At 38.6% G+C, this 17281-nt stretch overlaps 3 protein-coding genes across 3 annotated transcripts in view; all 3 read left to right on the plus strand.

Annotated features, from left to right (window-relative positions):
- LOC106939830 (gastrula zinc finger protein XlCGF49.1-like) overlaps positions 1-2996 on the plus strand; it is an 8275-nt gene extending 5279 nt beyond the window's left edge. Inside the window, exons 2-3 of the mRNA XM_015022390.1 lie at positions 1655-2068; positions 2486-2996. Coding sequence (XP_014877876.1) covers positions 1655-2068; positions 2486-2667 — 596 coding nt within the window. The 3' untranslated portion in view covers positions 2668-2996. The remainder of the gene's footprint in view (positions 1-1654; positions 2069-2485) is intronic.
- The window catches only part of LOC106939827 (gastrula zinc finger protein XlCGF8.2DB-like), a 39489-nt gene extending 23191 nt beyond the window's left edge, over positions 1-16298 (plus strand). Inside the window, exon 2 of the mRNA XM_015022387.1 lies at positions 14428-16298. Coding sequence (XP_014877873.1) covers positions 14428-15536 — 1109 coding nt within the window. The 3' untranslated portion in view covers positions 15537-16298. The remainder of the gene's footprint in view (positions 1-14427) is intronic.
- Positions 4864-11721, plus strand: LOC106939828 (uncharacterized). The gene is made up of 11 exons (XM_015022388.1): positions 4864-5209; positions 7116-7171; positions 7976-8075; positions 8293-8433; positions 8523-8677; positions 8790-8926; positions 9084-9177; positions 9258-9593; positions 9678-9834; positions 9926-10053; positions 10198-11721. The coding sequence occupies exons 1-11, from the start codon at positions 4999-5001 to the stop codon at positions 10513-10515; spliced, it is 1833 nt and encodes a 610-aa protein (XP_014877874.1). The 5' UTR covers positions 4864-4998; the 3' UTR covers positions 10516-11721.
- Positions 16299-17281: the final 983 nt, after the last annotated feature.

The raw sequence follows: 17281 nt of genomic DNA on the forward strand, positions 1-17281 counted from the left end.
ATTTAATTCAATGCTGCTAATGTGGCTTTAGTAGCTCTTCCATTTCGTGTCTGTTGAGTTTTTAATAAGCGTCACAGAAACTATTCTGGTTGGTCGAGTTTATGGGACGAGTTTCTCGTGCGGCCGCGCGCATTAACTCTAAGTAGACAACGCATTTCATATGGTTTGATGCATCGTGTAACCGGAAAAATAATACTAAAAATAATATTCAAATTATATAAAATCAGCGTGATGCGTGACTCCGAGGAGAGCGTTAAAGCTCCTCACCAGGCTGAACCTGCATGATGTGGTTAGCGCTGCTCGTTATCCACAAACGCTCCGGCAAACCGGGACCACAGATATAAGCTTTACAGGGAAGACAGACACAGAGCCACACGCTGGGCAGCGTGTTGTGATGTAAACGGCGCATATAACTGTTCGTTCACAAAGATAAATTATTCTCACCGCTCCATAACGCGCCTCTGAATTCGCTACAAGTTATTCCTGCTGTTCATATTGAGCTGCCCAACCAGAGCTAACGCGGCGGGTTTTAAACTCTTACCTAGAGTTCTCCAAAGGACCATAATTCCTCACCGTAAGTTGATGTAAATATCCATACAGGTCAGCCTGTGTCCAGTTGAAAGGAGGTGCGCACAATCCTGCTGAGGTAAAGCAGCGGCAGCGCGCGAGGCAAAGCGCAGAAGCGCCAGCTGTGTGATTGGTCTGCGTGCTGTCGGCTTTAAATGCATAAATTATAAACCTATCTATTATAAACCTATCCTTTAGGAATAAATCTGCTCTGCTAGTGAAATACTCAGAGCAACAGAGACGCTTGCAGCCCGGCTTTTTTTTTCTCCTAGAAACGTAAACAAGCAACGTTTAGCCTGACGGAGGGGCTAGTAAAGCATGGCGGGCCGCCAGGCTTATAATACACTGGGGGAAATCCTGAGATAACTGTCCACCATTTATAGTTGATGCATTGACCCATCACACCGCTGGCGTCTCTGCACGTTGCCTTACGCGCTGCTTGATCTCTGAAGTTTACCTCAGCTTGGATCACCTGCTTTCACTCAAACTGGACACAGGCTGACCTGTATGGATGTTTCCATTACCTCCCTGTGAGAAATTGTTTTTCTTCTCAGTTTTTGATCAAGGTAGGGGTCAAGATTAAAGCCTACCGTTTTAACTCTGGTTGTACAGCTCTATGACATAACCTGTAGTCACACGTTCAGAGGTGAGCATTGAACGAGCGATTCATCTTTGTGAACAAAGGCGTTTACATCTCAACACGCTGCCCAGTGCTTGGCTCTGTCTATGTTGTAAAGTGTATGTATGTGTTCCTGGTTGGCCACTTCAATAACCACTAACCACAAGTGGAGATTTGATCCAAGCAGAGACAAGTTTTGAAAAGAAAGACATGAAGTACTGCTTTCAAACTTAAAATGTTTGCTCCAGAATTATGGCAGAAAAATTCCCCATACACAATACATTTTGACTCGCATCTAATTCCATTGTGGTCAGAAGAATCGCAATGTTTGAGTTAATTTTCATAAATAAAAGATTGTAATTTTGGAATAACTCAAGAAAATCTTGTTTTGTTAAATCAAGAAATTAAAGTGAAGGATTTCTTGTATGATTGACATTTGAAAGAATTTATTCTGCTTTTTTGGTCCAGATTTCCCACAATGCTGTGTGTACAAAGTGGAGGAGGTTCTCAAAGAAACAGAACCACAGAGGAACCAACTCATCTCTCATGGCGAGTCAAAAGGTCAGAACCAGGATCAGGAAGGAAGAGAGGAAGAACGGGACCAGAAAGAGGAGCGTCACAGAGCCAAACAACAAAAACGCACAACTAACAGCTCAAAGCAAAAACAGCACAAGAAAGCTCACTCATTGCAAAAATTATATTCTTGTAAAATTTGTAATAAAACCTTTACTCAATCGTGTATGACCTGCGGACTTGCTCAAAAAGGTCAGTTACAAGTTAGCATGACAACTCGCACAGGTGAGAGGCCTTTCTCATGCGAGACCTGTGGAAAGTGTTTCTCTCGAAAAGATAATTTAAACATTCATATGAAAGTTCACACAGGTGAGAAACCTTTCTCATGTTTGACCTGTGAAAAGAGTTACAGAGATAGAAAAAGTTTAAAACATCACATGACAATTCACACAGGTGAGAAGCCTTTCTCTTGTGTCACTTGTGGAAAAAGATTCACTTCTAAAGGCAATTTAAATGTTCATATGAACATTCACACAGGTGAGAAGCCTTTCTGTTGTGTGGACTGTGGACACAGTTTCAGGACGAAATCAAACATACTTTCTCACATGAGGATCCATGCAAGTGAGGAGTCCTCATGTGGAACCTGTGGAAAAAGTTTCACTCAAAAAAGCAATTTAAGTGCACATATGAAAATGCACAGAGATAAGAAGCCTTTCTCTTGTGCGACCTGTGGAAAATGTTTCTGGAGGAAAACACATTTAGATTGTCACATGTTGATTCATACAGGTGAGAAGCCTTTCTCATGTGGGACATGCGAAAAAAGCTTCAGGGTGAAATCACAATTACATGATCACATGTTGATTCATACAGGTAAGAAGCCTTTCTTATGTGGGACCTGTGGAAAGAGTTACAGAAGGAAAAGTCGTTTAACTCATCACATGGGGACTCACTTGGATGAGAAGCCTTAGACCCGAAACACCTCAAATTCATGTTGGCTTCCAATTCTGTGGAAAATCTGGTCGGATGATGTTCATCAACTAGAAAACGTTAAAGTCAACAGGCTTTGCAGGCAGCTAGTGATTCACTGAAACAGCGTCTTTAAATGTCTGGCAAAGATAGACCTGAGGTTTATTTTTGTTTTTTTTGTTTTACTTCTCAGTCGTATTTGTCTTAAGATCCCCATCGGTATTCCATTAGATACTGAAGTTAAAGAGGGCCACACATTCAGCAGGGTTCATTTCTGCGGGTTTCAGTTTTCATGGAGTTCTGTACCATGTAGGATAATTGAGTTTATCTTTCACATTTTTGATATTTCCATGTATGACTGGATGTTAAATAATTTACATATGAAGTCAGTGAAATGATTTTGTTTTATCACAAATAGAACTATGTGATGTTTGTTTGAATAAAAAAAAATTGAGCTCTGGTCAGATTTTAATTTAGAGCTAACCACAGAGAGGTTTTTGTTTTCCAAAATGTTTGTTCCGTCGTTATAATTTGCTATGAGAATGTGTTTGTACTTGTATAAAGGTAAAATATGTAACAGTGTTTTTGAGCAAAATATGCTTACCAATTAATGTTGATTTGGTAAAAATATTGATGAATTATTCAGTGATTGTCATGGCCATTAACTGTAGCCATGTTCTTAAAAGTGAGCTTTAAGTAAAGCATCTAAAGATCTTTGTAAAACCGTTAAACATGAGTTATTTTATACATGTTTAATTCTACATCTTATGGATGTTTCATGCACCTTTCAGTTATTGTATCCCGAGATAAAACTACAACACTGTATTGTGACACAAAAGCAAATCAGAAATCTATTTTACATTCTAAGGATATTTAAAACAAAAAATGTCAACAATCCATAAATTAGCCAACTTGGCCGGTGCTTTGTGGTATTAAGAGTTTTGGATTTCTGGTCTTTTTCAGTTTTGTTCTCAGTGAAATTAGTTTTCTTCACGTTCTTGATGTATCTGTTTCAGGCTCCTATGAACAGAAAAAGTCTTGTGTATTGTGGGGCACAACATATTCCTGAAAACCAAACGTAACTGTTTTCTTTCAGTTTATATGTTGGTCTTTCTGTAGAAGTGAACAGGGGCCTTATACTTTGTTGCACAATAGTAACTTTATGCTTTAATTGTAATAAAAGTCACTCATTGTCCACATATGTTGTCATATTTTTTCTCATAAACTCCCTTATGTGCCAAGACAAAATGTATTAACATAGTTTACATGTTAATGCATGTTAATACATGTTAATAGTTTACTCATCAAACATTGCTTGTAGTGGTGCTGGACCAAGAACCACTGAAGGAAAAACATATTCAAGAGTTCAAACACATTAAAAACACGATTTTGTTGGTTTTACCATCAAAATTAATTGACTCAAATTTGATTCTTATTTCTTACATTTGTAAAAATCGCTGAATCAGTGATTTCTACATCTGTTTGAGCTGAAACAATGTAGTTGTAGTATCAGGTTCTTGTCAACAGGTGGCAGCATGAAGGTGCTTCTCTGTCAGGCCTGTTTCACAATATAGCTAATTATTTTCAAGTCAAAACCACAAATCTGTGTTTCTCTAAAACAGGGGTGGGCAACTCCAGGCCTGGAGGGCCGGTCTCCTGCAACTTTTAGATGTATCTCTACTTCAGCACACCTGAGTCAAACGATGAGGTCGTTAGCAGGACTCTGGAGAACCTCAGTGCACTTAGGAGCTGTTGGATTCAAGTGTGTTGGACCATCTAAGAGTTGCAGGACACCGGCCCTCCAGGACCAGGATTGCCCACCTCTGCTCTAAAATATATGTAATTGTTCACTGTTTAACTTTACAACTGAATTTCAACCTAAAGAAACTACAACCTGATATAATAACATTAGACTGTTTTACAAACAAAAAGATCATACTCAAAAAATGTATTATACGTTCCAGCATGGTTCTTTTGTAAGATTAAAAGTACCTTTTGATAACATAAAATTGTAATAACTAACAGAAATAAAAGACTTGGAAACACCTATCTGTGTGTAATTATTCTATATACCCTGTTTAACTCGGGTGAACTCATTTACTAAAATAAATGAATCTTTCAATAATATTTTTAATTTATTTAATCTATGTTGAGGAGACTCAAGTCGGAACATTTACAGCGGAACTAAAACTCGTTTACAGTTTCTTCAGTACTGCTAAAGTGAAACACAGAAAGTCACAGAGCGCGTGGTAGCGTTAGCTTTTCTTTTGTTAGAAGGTAGTTTGAAAACAAGTGTGGTGTTTTAGGTAAACATTTCCATATTTTCAGTAAAAATGTCTTCAGTTCAGCCTCAGAGAGAGTTTATCAACGAACACGTAACTCCTGCTGGAGAAACATTCACGGAGTTTAAAGAAATCCAAGTCAAGATCGAGGAAGAGATGGAGGATCAGACAGAAATCAACGTTAAGATCGAGGAAGAGATGGAGGATCAGCGCAGACTGCTGGATTTTACCCAGATACCGAAGATCATCTTACACCGGATAGGTACGAAACACCTTCACTTTTTACAGATGATACAGGTTTGAGTAAAGTTGGAGATATGTTAACGAGAGTTGTATACAGGTTAGGGAGCGCTGAACTGAAAGGGACTTTACACCAAATCCAAACTGTAATGACGAATCTGAACCAATTTAGACGCTTAACTGCGACCCGGACTATTATTCATCATATATTATGACAATTACAGTTTGTGATCCGTGATGCCCTTATGCGTGGGGAGGGGTCGGTGATTTAGTACTGCAGGGGTTCCCACGGCTCACCGATACTTTTATCAGCGGTTACAACTGCTGTAACATGTCGTATCGTGTTTTTCCGAGTCGCCTTAAACGCAACTTCAGTGCGGAACCCCAGTGTGTGTTAGTCATTTCACCAAAGACCTTTGCAGTTATTCCCCTCAAGCTAACAGTGAGTTGAGTAGTGCTGTTGGATGCAGGTAATGTTAGATAAATGATAATTAAATGATGCTAGTGTATCACGTTAAGCTTGCTTACAAGAATAGCCTTAAAGAACTGTTATCTATGCCCAAAAGGGAAATTGTAAATGAACTGGCTGCATTTAATTGAGTAACATTTTGGGGAAAAGGTTCTTAGAGTAGTTTTACTGCACTGTGCTTGTCTTTTACTTGAGTAATGTTATTATTGACACTCTTACGTGAGTAGATTGATTTTGCATTTAAAAAAAAAGATATCAGAGATTGGAAACATTAGATTTTTGCAACCTGTGACCTAATGTTTGTGCAAATTTGAGCATAATTACTCTGCATCTTACACTTATCACTGTTTATATCCTTTTTGTTTATTTTGTAGTAATAAAAATGGTTGTTTTAATTGGTTATATAAAACCAAATACATTTATATTAAAATAAAAGCTTGTTTAGTCGGTTTCAACAGAAAAAACTGCCTCCAGTTCCTTAGGGTTTACTAAGGCAATAATAATGTTATTAAATGATTTATAAACTTAAACATCAGATTTTTAAGTTGTAATGTTATATTTATTATTTAGGTAATTTCTATGTTAAGTTATAGTTCATAGTTTATCCTTATTTATGTAACAGCTGCTCTGTTAATTCTGCTGACTTGTTGATAAATTAATATTGAGTTTATAAGAACTCAGGACATTTTAATCGTAAGTACCGTATTTTCCGCACTATAAGGCGCACCTGAAAACCTTCAATTTCCTCAAAAGCCGACGGTGCGCCTTATAATCCGGTGCGCATTATATATGGACCAATATTGAGCCACAACAGGTCTAGCAGCTGCGGTAAGCAGCCACCGACTTCATTTTCGCTCGTAGAAGAAGAAGCGCGCGGTGCATGCTGGGATAGTTGTCAGAACGCTGGTTTGTAATCTATTAACAAAGTTTGACTGACCTATCTACCTACCGACCGTCTATAATCAGGTCGTCTGCAGGTCATTTAGCACCACGTTCTCCTCCAACATGCTGTGTGCAAACGGAGAAGTGTGACCATCGTCCGGCCAGGAAGGCTCTCCTCGCCGACCGGAGTCAGACTGTTTTGTTGACATTCATTTTAGTGCAGCACCAACTAGTGGATGCATAACGTAACTCCAGCCTCTGCTGTAGCATTTATCTTATGCGCCTTATAATCCGGTGCGCCTTATAGTGCGGAAAATACGGTAATTAAAAAAAAAAAAAAACGGAATACACAGTAATAACAAAAGTGTTAGCTTTCCAGTGTTGGTGTTGTATGTTAATAATGCAGTGTTAATTCAAGACTTATTTAGTCTAATTCAATGATAGAAGTTTTCCAAAAGAGTTTGTGTTATTCCAGAGAGTTAAAATTAAGCAACTCTGTCTGGAGTTGATGTTGAAATCAACACCAGACAGAGTTGCTCTCATTATTCTAACATTTCTGTGCCGTGTTTGCCTGAAGAGCGGGGACAGCAGTCTCAAAGAGTCCTGTCTGGAGCCAACGTCGTTCGTTACAAGGTAAGTTTTGGCATATTTTTATGGGTGTATTAATTTTCCTTTGGCGCTAGTGTGTTGATTAATATACATAGTTTATATGCGCTTGTGTGATAAATATGAACAACTTCACTTTTTTTGTTATTGGTTAAGCTAGATAAACAAGTGTAGCTCAAGCTGTCTGGTGGTTTACTGAACATTAAGCTTGTTGGAAAACTCTGAAGGCCGTTTGAGTTAAAATATAATTTAGCTGTGTTGTTGTTTTCATGACGCTGGGCTGGGACTTGAGCTCCTGATTGTCGATGTGCAGGTGTGCTGGCATATGGCTGCAGACAAATGGCTGGAGGGTTCCTAAAGAATTAGCACCTCGGACCACCATACCAATTCCTGCACTAAACCCGGAGCTTTTAATGAGTAGAAGTAGTTTAATTTTTATTTTTAATTATGTTTTTTTTTTTAATTAGCGTGTCAGCGGAGCTTGTAACTGAGTCTCATACAGCTGCTGCCACGCTGCGTCTGAAATGCCAGTGAGTTTTCCTAACTTTATTCAGTGATTCAACAGTAACATCACTGTTATGTGTATGCCTTCACTTTATGTTGTGTTGCCAATCTTTGTGCTTGTGGGTAGTGGTGGTGCTGTTAGCCGACGTGAGGGCAGGCAGGTTGAGCTAACTGCACCACGGTTTGGCTCCCATTGTTCAGGCGTTAATAACTGACTCGTTAATAATATAGAGAAAAAAAGAAATACGGTCACGGCCCGTCTCATGCCTTTAAAGCATTTTTTCTGTATGTAATATCACATTGTGGGTGCCTGTTTTTCTTCATCAGCATATCATGTTGGTGAGGGTGAAGTTTGGAGGAACGCAGAAGTACGTCAAAATGGCTGCGACTGAAGATGGTTATGACTTCAGCACATTTCTTCATAAAGGTTGGCATCCGTTTTCATGTTGTCCAGAATGTGTGTGTGGACTACTTGCTACCCGTTGGATTAATTTAAAAGTCTTATATCATGGAGTTGTGTTTGTGATGGCTTATTGTAATGCCAAAAGTACTTTTACAAGTTGGCTTAAAATGTTGAAAAATTTCTGGTAAAAGTTTAATTGTAATTTTTCTATTAATACAAATTTATTGCTTTTTTTTATCAGTCATTGAGAAGCTAAATCTTCCACTTGAGACTGAGCTGCACTTGACGGATGAATCGGGGACAGAGGTTGACGAAGATGTGTTTGAGGAGCTTTTGGAAGCAGGGAACCTTACTGTGACTGTGACAACAAAGAAGCCAACAGGTGAGGTTCAGCCGCGTAAATTATAACTAAAAGGTTTTGCCACTAATAATCTTTTCACTTTGTGTGCACATTCCTCCATCTCTTTCCAGCTGTGCGTCGGCGCAATCTGCCATCTGCTTCGTTGAAGTCAACCTTGTCAGACAAATCATCTGCGTCAGTTTCCTCTGATTCATCTGATGCAACAGTAACTGTCCACATAAATGGAGAGACGGGAACACAGACTGACCGGGAAGCAGCAAAAGAGGTGAGCAGCTTTTGTAGCAAATGATCTAAAGATATGGTGCAGTTAAACTGTGGGTTGAATTGGATAATGATGAAAACGGTCATTTCTGACTTTGCGATCTTTAATCCTGCAGATGGTGAGAAATGCTCTCCTGGCAAAACCGGCTGGACAAGTTATTTTGGACGAGTATGACAAACTGAGAACGTTGTCGGATAGCACAAGACGACGTCTGGTAAACCTTCTTGTGGCCAAAATGGTTGAAATTTATGGGTAAAGCATCAACATTCATTTTTATACTTTAAAAAAATGTTTAAGGGTACATTAGTTTTAAGACAATGAGTATCAGTGGATCATTTTTGAATATATATCCCATGGAGGAATTAAACTCTGATACAGTCGTTGTAGTAATTCAGTCTTCATCTTTCAGGACGATCCCACCAGTCTCTGTTCGAACTAAATATGCTTTGGGCATCATCTCTCTATTCCCCAGCCTCAGAGATCCATACTCAGAGAATGGATATGTAAGTTTTTATATGAAACACTTGTGCAGCAGTAACATGTTCTAAACTTCCTCTAAAGTTTCGTGTTTTCACGATGACAGGAACACTTCTATGACCAACAGAGTGGGTCCGGCTACTTGGCCTGGAGGATTAAAACTGTTCAGCGCAGCTGTGCAGCTCAGATCCAGAGATCCTCCACCAGCACGACCTACCAGGACAGTCCAAAGAGAAAGAGAGAGGTTCCTTGCACTGCTGAGCAGCTGCTTGGTGAGGAGTGTCAGGAGGCGATAACCTTTTTGAAACATTCAGCTGATGAGTTGGCGGTCAAAGAGAAGATGAGGGCCACGTTTCAGTATCGACAAACTCTGCTTCGAGATCAAACGCGCTCTTCAGCGGTCCTGGACGTCTTCCCACGATTTCTGAACATTACCGGACTGGTAAGACAAATGGCTTCTTATTATTAACTCATAATATATACATTTAAATCTGAAATGGTATAAAAAAAACGTTTTTTTCTGTAGATTGACCAGGACTTCACCATGATGTTTGGAGAGGAGGTGTCGGGCAGGTTTTTGGCGAAATGGCCTACTTTTTTCAAACCTAGGATCCTGACAGAGTGCAGAAAACTGACTTCCAATACGCACATTGAAGACCTCTTGTTTGCGCAGCACGACAGAAGTGGGTCTGATTAATTTGGCACACGTTTCTTTTTAAAGTATCAGTTGTGTATTATCTGAATGTGTCTATATTTGTTGTTTTTTTGCTCTAGGTTGGGACAGTGACCTGTCGAGCATCCTGCTGTTGGTTCACCTCCTTCCTCCGACCTCCAAAGGCCACAAGAAATGTGCCAAAATCAGCGCATGTCAAGCTGTCGATCACCTTGTGAGATTTCTGCCGGTAAGCAAGATATCTACTGCGGTTACGCTGATGATCGTACCTCTCATGTTGAAGCAGTTTCTTATTGGATTAGTTGGCTGTTTGGATGTGTCTGTATTACATTTCATGATTTTTCCTGTGATTTTTCTGAATGTTATGTCAAAGATGGGAGCCAGTGTTGAAACCTTCCTTGCTGGTGTGGAACCGGGACAGCCCTTCCTCCTGTGTGTGGGTGAAAAGAAGAGCAGCATCCAAAGACGCTACATCGTCATCGATCACAAGGCCATCCCGTGCAAGGGACAGACATCCTTGGCAGCTTTCGACGAGCTCTTCAAGTCACACTTCATCTTCAGTGTCAACTATCAAGAATCGCTCTACAACTTCTACACCTTCATCCAAACCACTGTTTTCAACATTGATGTGGGAAGGGCCAAGGAAAGTCCCAGAGTCAGGGAGCTAAGAGCGAGATTTTTGCACACTTGAGGTGATAAATATCCTTGGATGCAAATATGTCTCTTTGTTTTGTCTGTAAAGCACACCACAGAAGTTAAAAAGAAATCCATGCAGAACATTGTGCAGGAAAATCCTTTGTTAGTTTCAACGTTTGGTGTCAAAAAGACATGCTTACTCAATACGTTGCAATTTTCCCGCACTTCTGACAACCATGCAGTGGACATAACTCACAATTTACTTGAAGGTGTAGTCCAATATGAAGTCAGACTTCTCTTTCAGTATCTTGTCAACCAGAAACATCTTTCTTTGGAACTGTTGTCACAAAGTTTCAACTGTGGTTGTATTGAGAGAAAGAATAGGCCTGGTGGGTTCAAACTGGATGAGTTCAGTCTTGGTGTCTTGTGAGAAACACGCCTCTTATTTTTGGTGATGTACTGGAAATAGATGTCACTAGAGTCTGCTGTTCCTCTTGATTCAGGTTGTGAATATTGTGTTTTCACCCATTTTAACAACTGGTACGACTCACTATTTGAAGCACTTGATGAAGGATCACCACAAGCTTTTTAGATCTCAGAAAAGGCTGATTCCAGTCATTTTATGCTGCGTTATCCTCGTATTAGAGAAATCTCCATGTATGGTGCATGAGATTTGAGGCGAAACATAATGTTTTTTAAAAGATCAGTAAAAAAAACTTGAAAAGTATCATAAAAGCATTGGTTAAACAACACTAGACATCTAGCTTACCACTGGGAGGATTTTGATTTTCTGAGATTTGAGTTTGGTCCAGTGAAGAAAGAAAGGTATCGATGGCTTGATGGAGGTGAGGTTTTAAGTTCTGCTTTAAATATAAGCATGTACTGTGAAGCGTCCACCACTAATTGTGTGAAGAACTATTTAACTGAATATCAGATTGGTATGTTTGTTTGTACTGGAAATGAAACAGAAGTTCCTACTTTCAGAAAAGTCACTAACGTCATTGTAGTCATTTTGACTTGCAGAATGGACATTTTATTTTGATGATCATTTCAGTGTATATTGTATTAGTGAGAGTAGATTCATTTTATGTTTTTTTCTGTCAAGGACATTGTTTATTCCAGACCTCATGACAAGAAGTTTTCTAACCAGATGTGTGGAAAATTGTGCCACTTTGTCATATTGTGTGATCTTTGTGTTTGCAAAGCCAGAGCTGTTTTATGTTTTGGGCTTGTTTGAAATAAAAGTAGATTCAAACTGCAATTTGTGTGTTTTTGTATATAATCGAGTGGCATCTAATGTTTCTTTTTAAAGTGAATCTGGGGATTATTGACTACCAGCAGTAATTTTTTAATGGTTTTATTGGTTCTAGTGGCCTTTATTTGATAGTGAATTGAAAGGAAAACGGGTAACGAGAGAAGAGGGAAGACATGTGGCAAAGGTCGCCAGGCCGGGAATCGAACCTGCAACAGCCACGTCCAGGACAAGGGCCTCCATATGTGGGTTGTGCTTAACGTCTGTGCCACCACAGCGCCCCCTACCAGTAGTACTTTAAGATCCATATTTCTATGTTTAACAGAAATCTGACGCTCTGTGTTAGATTAATACATTCATAGTGTTAACTTTTGACACTACACACTATTGTGAGGTAAATCAACACTGATGTGTGTTAAATTTCAACTACTGAGAGTGTAGCTGAAATTTCTACCTGGCCTGCAATTAATGACTGCATCTGTTGACAAAAATTGGATAATGATCGCTCCTTGTTGTGCTGTCTTTAAGTACTTTACCTCTTACAAAGTCCACCCAAACTGCTAATTATTTAAAATGATCAGTTCTTCTAAAATCCCTCCATTATTATCATCTTGATCTCCACATGAAGCATTGAAGTTTCCACACCAAACTATTCTCCCTCTCCAGTGTTCTAGTATTGAGTCAAGTTTTAACTTTTCTAATTGTTTGCTAGGATTATAATAATTTATTATTTTAATATTTCCATCATTTGTCCAAATTTCTACAGCAATAATTTCTAACTGATGTTACATGGATGTGAATAAATTCCAGGTTTTCCTTTAAGAACATCCTCCTCCATCCCATCCATCCTATTTTTACATGAGACTGAATAACCATGATCACTAAACTGCAACAACGGTTTGAGCCATGTTTCCTGAAGGCATATTATGTCTGGTTTTGTGTTTAGATTATTAATGAAGCCTTTACATTCCTGACCATTTGCTGTTAGACTGCGAGCGTTAGACTCGGCACGAATCCCAAGGTCATTATTTTACAAACACCAAAAAAACGTCTGAAGCCCCCTGGTTACTATCTTGATCATTGATTTTACCTCAATCAGAAGAATTAACTCACAATTGACTCAATTAATTCAACTGTCCACAGCATCAATCAGACTTTAATATTTTATTAGCAAGCTTTAGCAGGGGAAAACTGACAAACAGCTTCTCCAATCAACAAATCAAGAGATAAATATATAAGAAATTTAGAAATCACACCTTCCTCCAGTCCCTATTTAGTCAATGAACTAAATAAGTGAGGCTTTGGGATGCAGTTCCACTCGTCCCCAGATGTTGAAATGATCTTGGCAGCTGAAAACTTTAATATCCATGGTCAGAGTCTGTCTCGACAAGGCAGAATCCTTTTCAGAATAGATCCAAAGTTGAATTGGTGTTTGTCCTCCGTGGACTCAGTTCTTTATGACTCGGTGATCTTTGTCTATCCACCATGTCCGCTGCAGCATATTGAGATCTTTTGGGTTGAGTGTAGGGCAGTTGTCAAATCAGAAACCCGGGCTGTGGGTAAACGGATCCTGTTCCCTTCTCCAGCAGTGTGATGTCTTCACCTCCCCGGGGTATCAAGGCGCAGCCCTCCGTTGATCCTGCATTGACTCGAACACTGAGGAACAAAGAACGCCTGGTTCTTCTTTCTCATTATTTGTATACCTTCCCTGTTTGGGTGTTTATGCATCGGCTGCTTACACAACTTCCTCCGAGCAACTAACGGTTAATTGCTGACTTTTAATTCCCTAGAACAGCATCGTGTAGTTTTGAACTTCCTTTTTCTTGAAATATCCTTGCTGATGCTGTTACCAGCTCTCGCGCTTCCCGTTCATCTGCAGCCGTCGCCCATAATTTCACAACATTTCCTGTTTCTTCTGTGACCACAGTTCTTCCTCCCTTTTGGCCTCTAGTAGTGACACACTTAACTTGTAGTCATTACTTTTATCCGTTTATGATTTTTTCCATTGTTAAGTCAAGAGTCCTTATTACTTTCAAACCAAAATCACATAACTCATAATCAACATTAAGTCATAGTGTATTTAAAACAAAGATTACATAATTTTCAATCAACATTAAATCAGGATGCAAGATTATTTATTGCTTCTAGGTTTCTGTGACCTGTTTTCTGCATGTCCTGGAAAGATCTCAATCAGTCCTAAGCAGGTTTCACGACATATTACATTGATTTTTGTCTGCCTCTCCTTTCACTTCTTATGTTGTTTTTGGAGCATTATCATTATACTTCACCTCTTTTACTGCTTCTTCATAAGTAATTCTCTTATTAGTTTTAACTTTTTGAATTTCACCTGCCTCTGTTCTTACCGTGTGTCTGCTGCAGGATGACTTCCTCCACAGTTACAACATTTAACAGGATTATTTTCACACTCACCATAAGGATGTTCGCCTCCACATCTACCGCATCTCTCTTTCCCTTTACAAACATTCGCAGGAAGTCCATATCTTTGGCTTTTACAACATCTGAGAGGAGGTGGGATATAATTAAAGCTTATGTAACAGATCATTGTTACATAAGGCAGAACTCTATCCTAGAAATCCGGTAGTACTGTCCATTTTCTCCCCACTCCTAAAAGCCTGAAATCATTTGATGCCTGGATATCAGTAATATCTTTCTCTTGGTCACATTTAAAAGCTTTTGTTTTGTCTTTTTGTGCAGATCTCCCACAGTGCTGGGTGTGTAAAGAGGAGGAGGTTCTGAATGAGTTCAGCTACCAGGACGGGAAGTCCAGTTCATATAAAGAAGAACCAGAACATCAAGAGTTCAAAGAGGAAGAGAAGCCACTCTGCATCAGTCAGGATGAAGAGCATCTTGTGCTGAAACAGGAGACTGATGACATTTTGGTGAATCCTCCTAATGTGCAAAGAATCCACAATGAAACAGAACCACAGAGGAACCAACTCATCTCTCATGGTTCTGCTGAGGATGAGAACCAGGATCAGAAAGGAAGCAAATCTGAAGACCCAGGAAAAAAGAGAAAGAAAAAACAGAAACACAACAAAAGACGCCAGAAAACCAAACAGGAGAAAAGTAAAGTTGACGGCTCAAAACAAAAAAGGCACAAGAAAGCTCACCCAAAGCAAAAATTATATCATTGTAAAATATGTGATAAAACCTTTTCTCAAAACAGTAATGTGATGAGACACATGATAACTCATACAGGAAAGAAGCCTTTCACATGTTCAACCTGTGGAAAAAGTTTCAGTATAAAAGATGGTTTAAATCATCACATGAGAATTCACACAGGTCGGAATACTTTCTCTTGTGGGACCTGTGGAAGACGTTTCTCTCGAAAACAACATTTAAAAGTTCACATGAAAATTCACACAGGTCAGAAGCCTTTCTCATGTGAGTCCTGTGGAAAGAATTTCATTTGGAAAAGTCATTTACTTAGTCACATAAAAATTCACACAGGAGAGAGACCCTTTTCTTGTGTGACTTGTGGAAAGAACTACCTATCCAAATCTAATTTTAATCGCCACATGAAGGGTCATACAGGTAAAAAGCCTTTCTCATGTGTGACTTGTGCAAAAAGCTTTACAAACAAACAGAATTTAAATCGTCACATGAGGTCTCACACTGGTGAAAAGCCTTTCTCATGTGGGACCTGTGCAAAGAGTTACACAAGAAAAATGGATTTAATTGATCACATAAAAATTCACACAGGAGAGAGACCCTTTTCTTGTGCGACTTGTGGAAAGAACTACATAAACAAATCTAATTTTAATCGTCACATGAAGGGTCATACAGCCAGGGGTGCGGTATGAGGGGGAAAGTGATGACACCAAACAGAATTTAAATCCTCATATGATGAAGCTTTCTTGTGTGTGACTTGTGGAAGTGATTTCCCTGGAAAAGCTTGTTTAGATCAACATTTTACATGTCACACAGGTAAGAGGCCTTTCACATGTGTTACTTGTGGAAAGAGTTACTTTGCAAGAAGCAGATCAGGAATCTAACGAATGACAAGAGGATCCACAAAAGTGGAAAGCCTTACTCATGTGTAACTTGTGGAAAAATGTTCACTCTTCTCAAGAGAACAGCATAATGTGAACCTCAAGTATCAAGTAGTTTTAGCTTTCCATTAAACTTTTTTTTTATTTTAAGTGAGCTGCTAATCAGCAAGTGTCTTTTCAAAAATGTACTGTGTATTTTTACAAGTGATATTTGTAGTGTCTTAAAGGAACAATGCATTTGAACATTTTTAGTTTTAGGCTTAATGTTTTGGAGTCCTTGTGTGTTTGTCCTTTGCTGTACTTATACTTTTAGTTTCACGATTACTGTTAGCTGTTGCTGTGTGCGCCAGACAAATTTTTCTTTGAGAATAACGTTTTCTGAATTTGTCTCATAAGTCTATACAATATAGACTAAACACATTAAAATACAGTGCTGTGTGTTGTAGCGCATAAGTCAAGTAAACAGACGATATCAGACAAAATGACTATTAAACATGCATCTCGCCCACATTTCTGTATTATATGTGTTTTAATGGTTTGATGTTATGTTGTAATTTTGAATGTCATGTTTTCATTACCTGTTAATGGAAAATTATTATATTCAACAGAAATAAAGGTTTTCAAACATCCACTTATGTGTTTTAATGCATATAATGTGTTAGATTTAGTTAACAATTTTCTGGAATAAATTGATTTATAAGTAATTTTCTAATTCATGTCAATGAGTCTGCAAATCTGCATATTTGCCACATCTTTGGTGTTTAATCTTCATAGATTCCTGACCGTACATTGCGGATGCCCATCAGAGACTGTGATCATTTCCTTTGCAACAACAAGGATTCTTTAAAAGATAAATCTTAAAGATAAAGCTTACTGGAATATACCGAGTACTATTAAGGTGTTTCTTGTAAAGCCCAAGCACGCCGTAATTTTCCTTTGTCACCCATTACAATAGGTCCATAGCTTTGGACAGTCCCAGAATATATGGGTGAAATCTTTCTTTTTTGTGTGAGAAATTTTTGTTATTTTGTTTTTTAGTTTTTATTCCTGATGCACCTGAACGTAGTCTTTGCTCTGTGCTNCTGGGGCTGTTTATTGGTTGCTATGGCAACGAGTCACGCATGGTGACCTTAACGTAAAGCTCACCTACTGACAGAAAAAAAAAATAATACAACCTCCCGTTTTTCTACATTTTTTCCCGGACAAATTGCATCATTTGTTCGTAGAACGTGGCGATATTCAGAGAAATCGTCAAATAGGATAAAATATTCCATAAAGTATATAGGAGATAAAGTTTGTTAAATGTTAAATCATGACTCCTACAGCAACAATTAAATTAAATTATTGGCCAATATAAAAGAGAAATTCGCTTTGTTCTCCCTTGTATCTTTACAGAGCTGACAGAAACCAAACTATTTGTAGATGTATATGCAGAGAGAATATATACTACTCAAAAAAATAAAGGGAACATTTCACTTTAATTTTGTGTGTGGCTCCAAATCCAGGCCTCCATTGGTTAATAAATGTGAATTTTTTTTTTTTTTTTTTTTTTTTTT

This window comes from Poecilia latipinna, unplaced genomic scaffold (genome assembly GCF_001443285.1).
Source record: "Poecilia latipinna isolate Pla-1442-1.1 unplaced genomic scaffold, P_latipinna-1.0 Scaffold2994, whole genome shotgun sequence".
Classification (NCBI taxonomy): domain Eukaryota; kingdom Metazoa; phylum Chordata; class Actinopteri; order Cyprinodontiformes; family Poeciliidae; genus Poecilia; species Poecilia latipinna.

Coding starts and splice junctions, on each gene's coding strand:
- LOC106939828 (XM_015022388.1), top strand. CDS start 4,999: ATGTCTTCAGTTCAGCCTCAGAGAGAGTTTATCAACGAACACGTAACT. Junction 8,927..9,083: donor AAAATGGTTGAAATTTATGG/GTAAAGCATCAA, acceptor TTCATCTTTCAG/GACGATCCCACCAGTCTCTG. Junction 9,835..9,925: donor GTTTGCGCAGCACGACAGAA/GTGGGTCTGATT, acceptor TTTTTGCTCTAG/GTTGGGACAGTGACCTGTCG.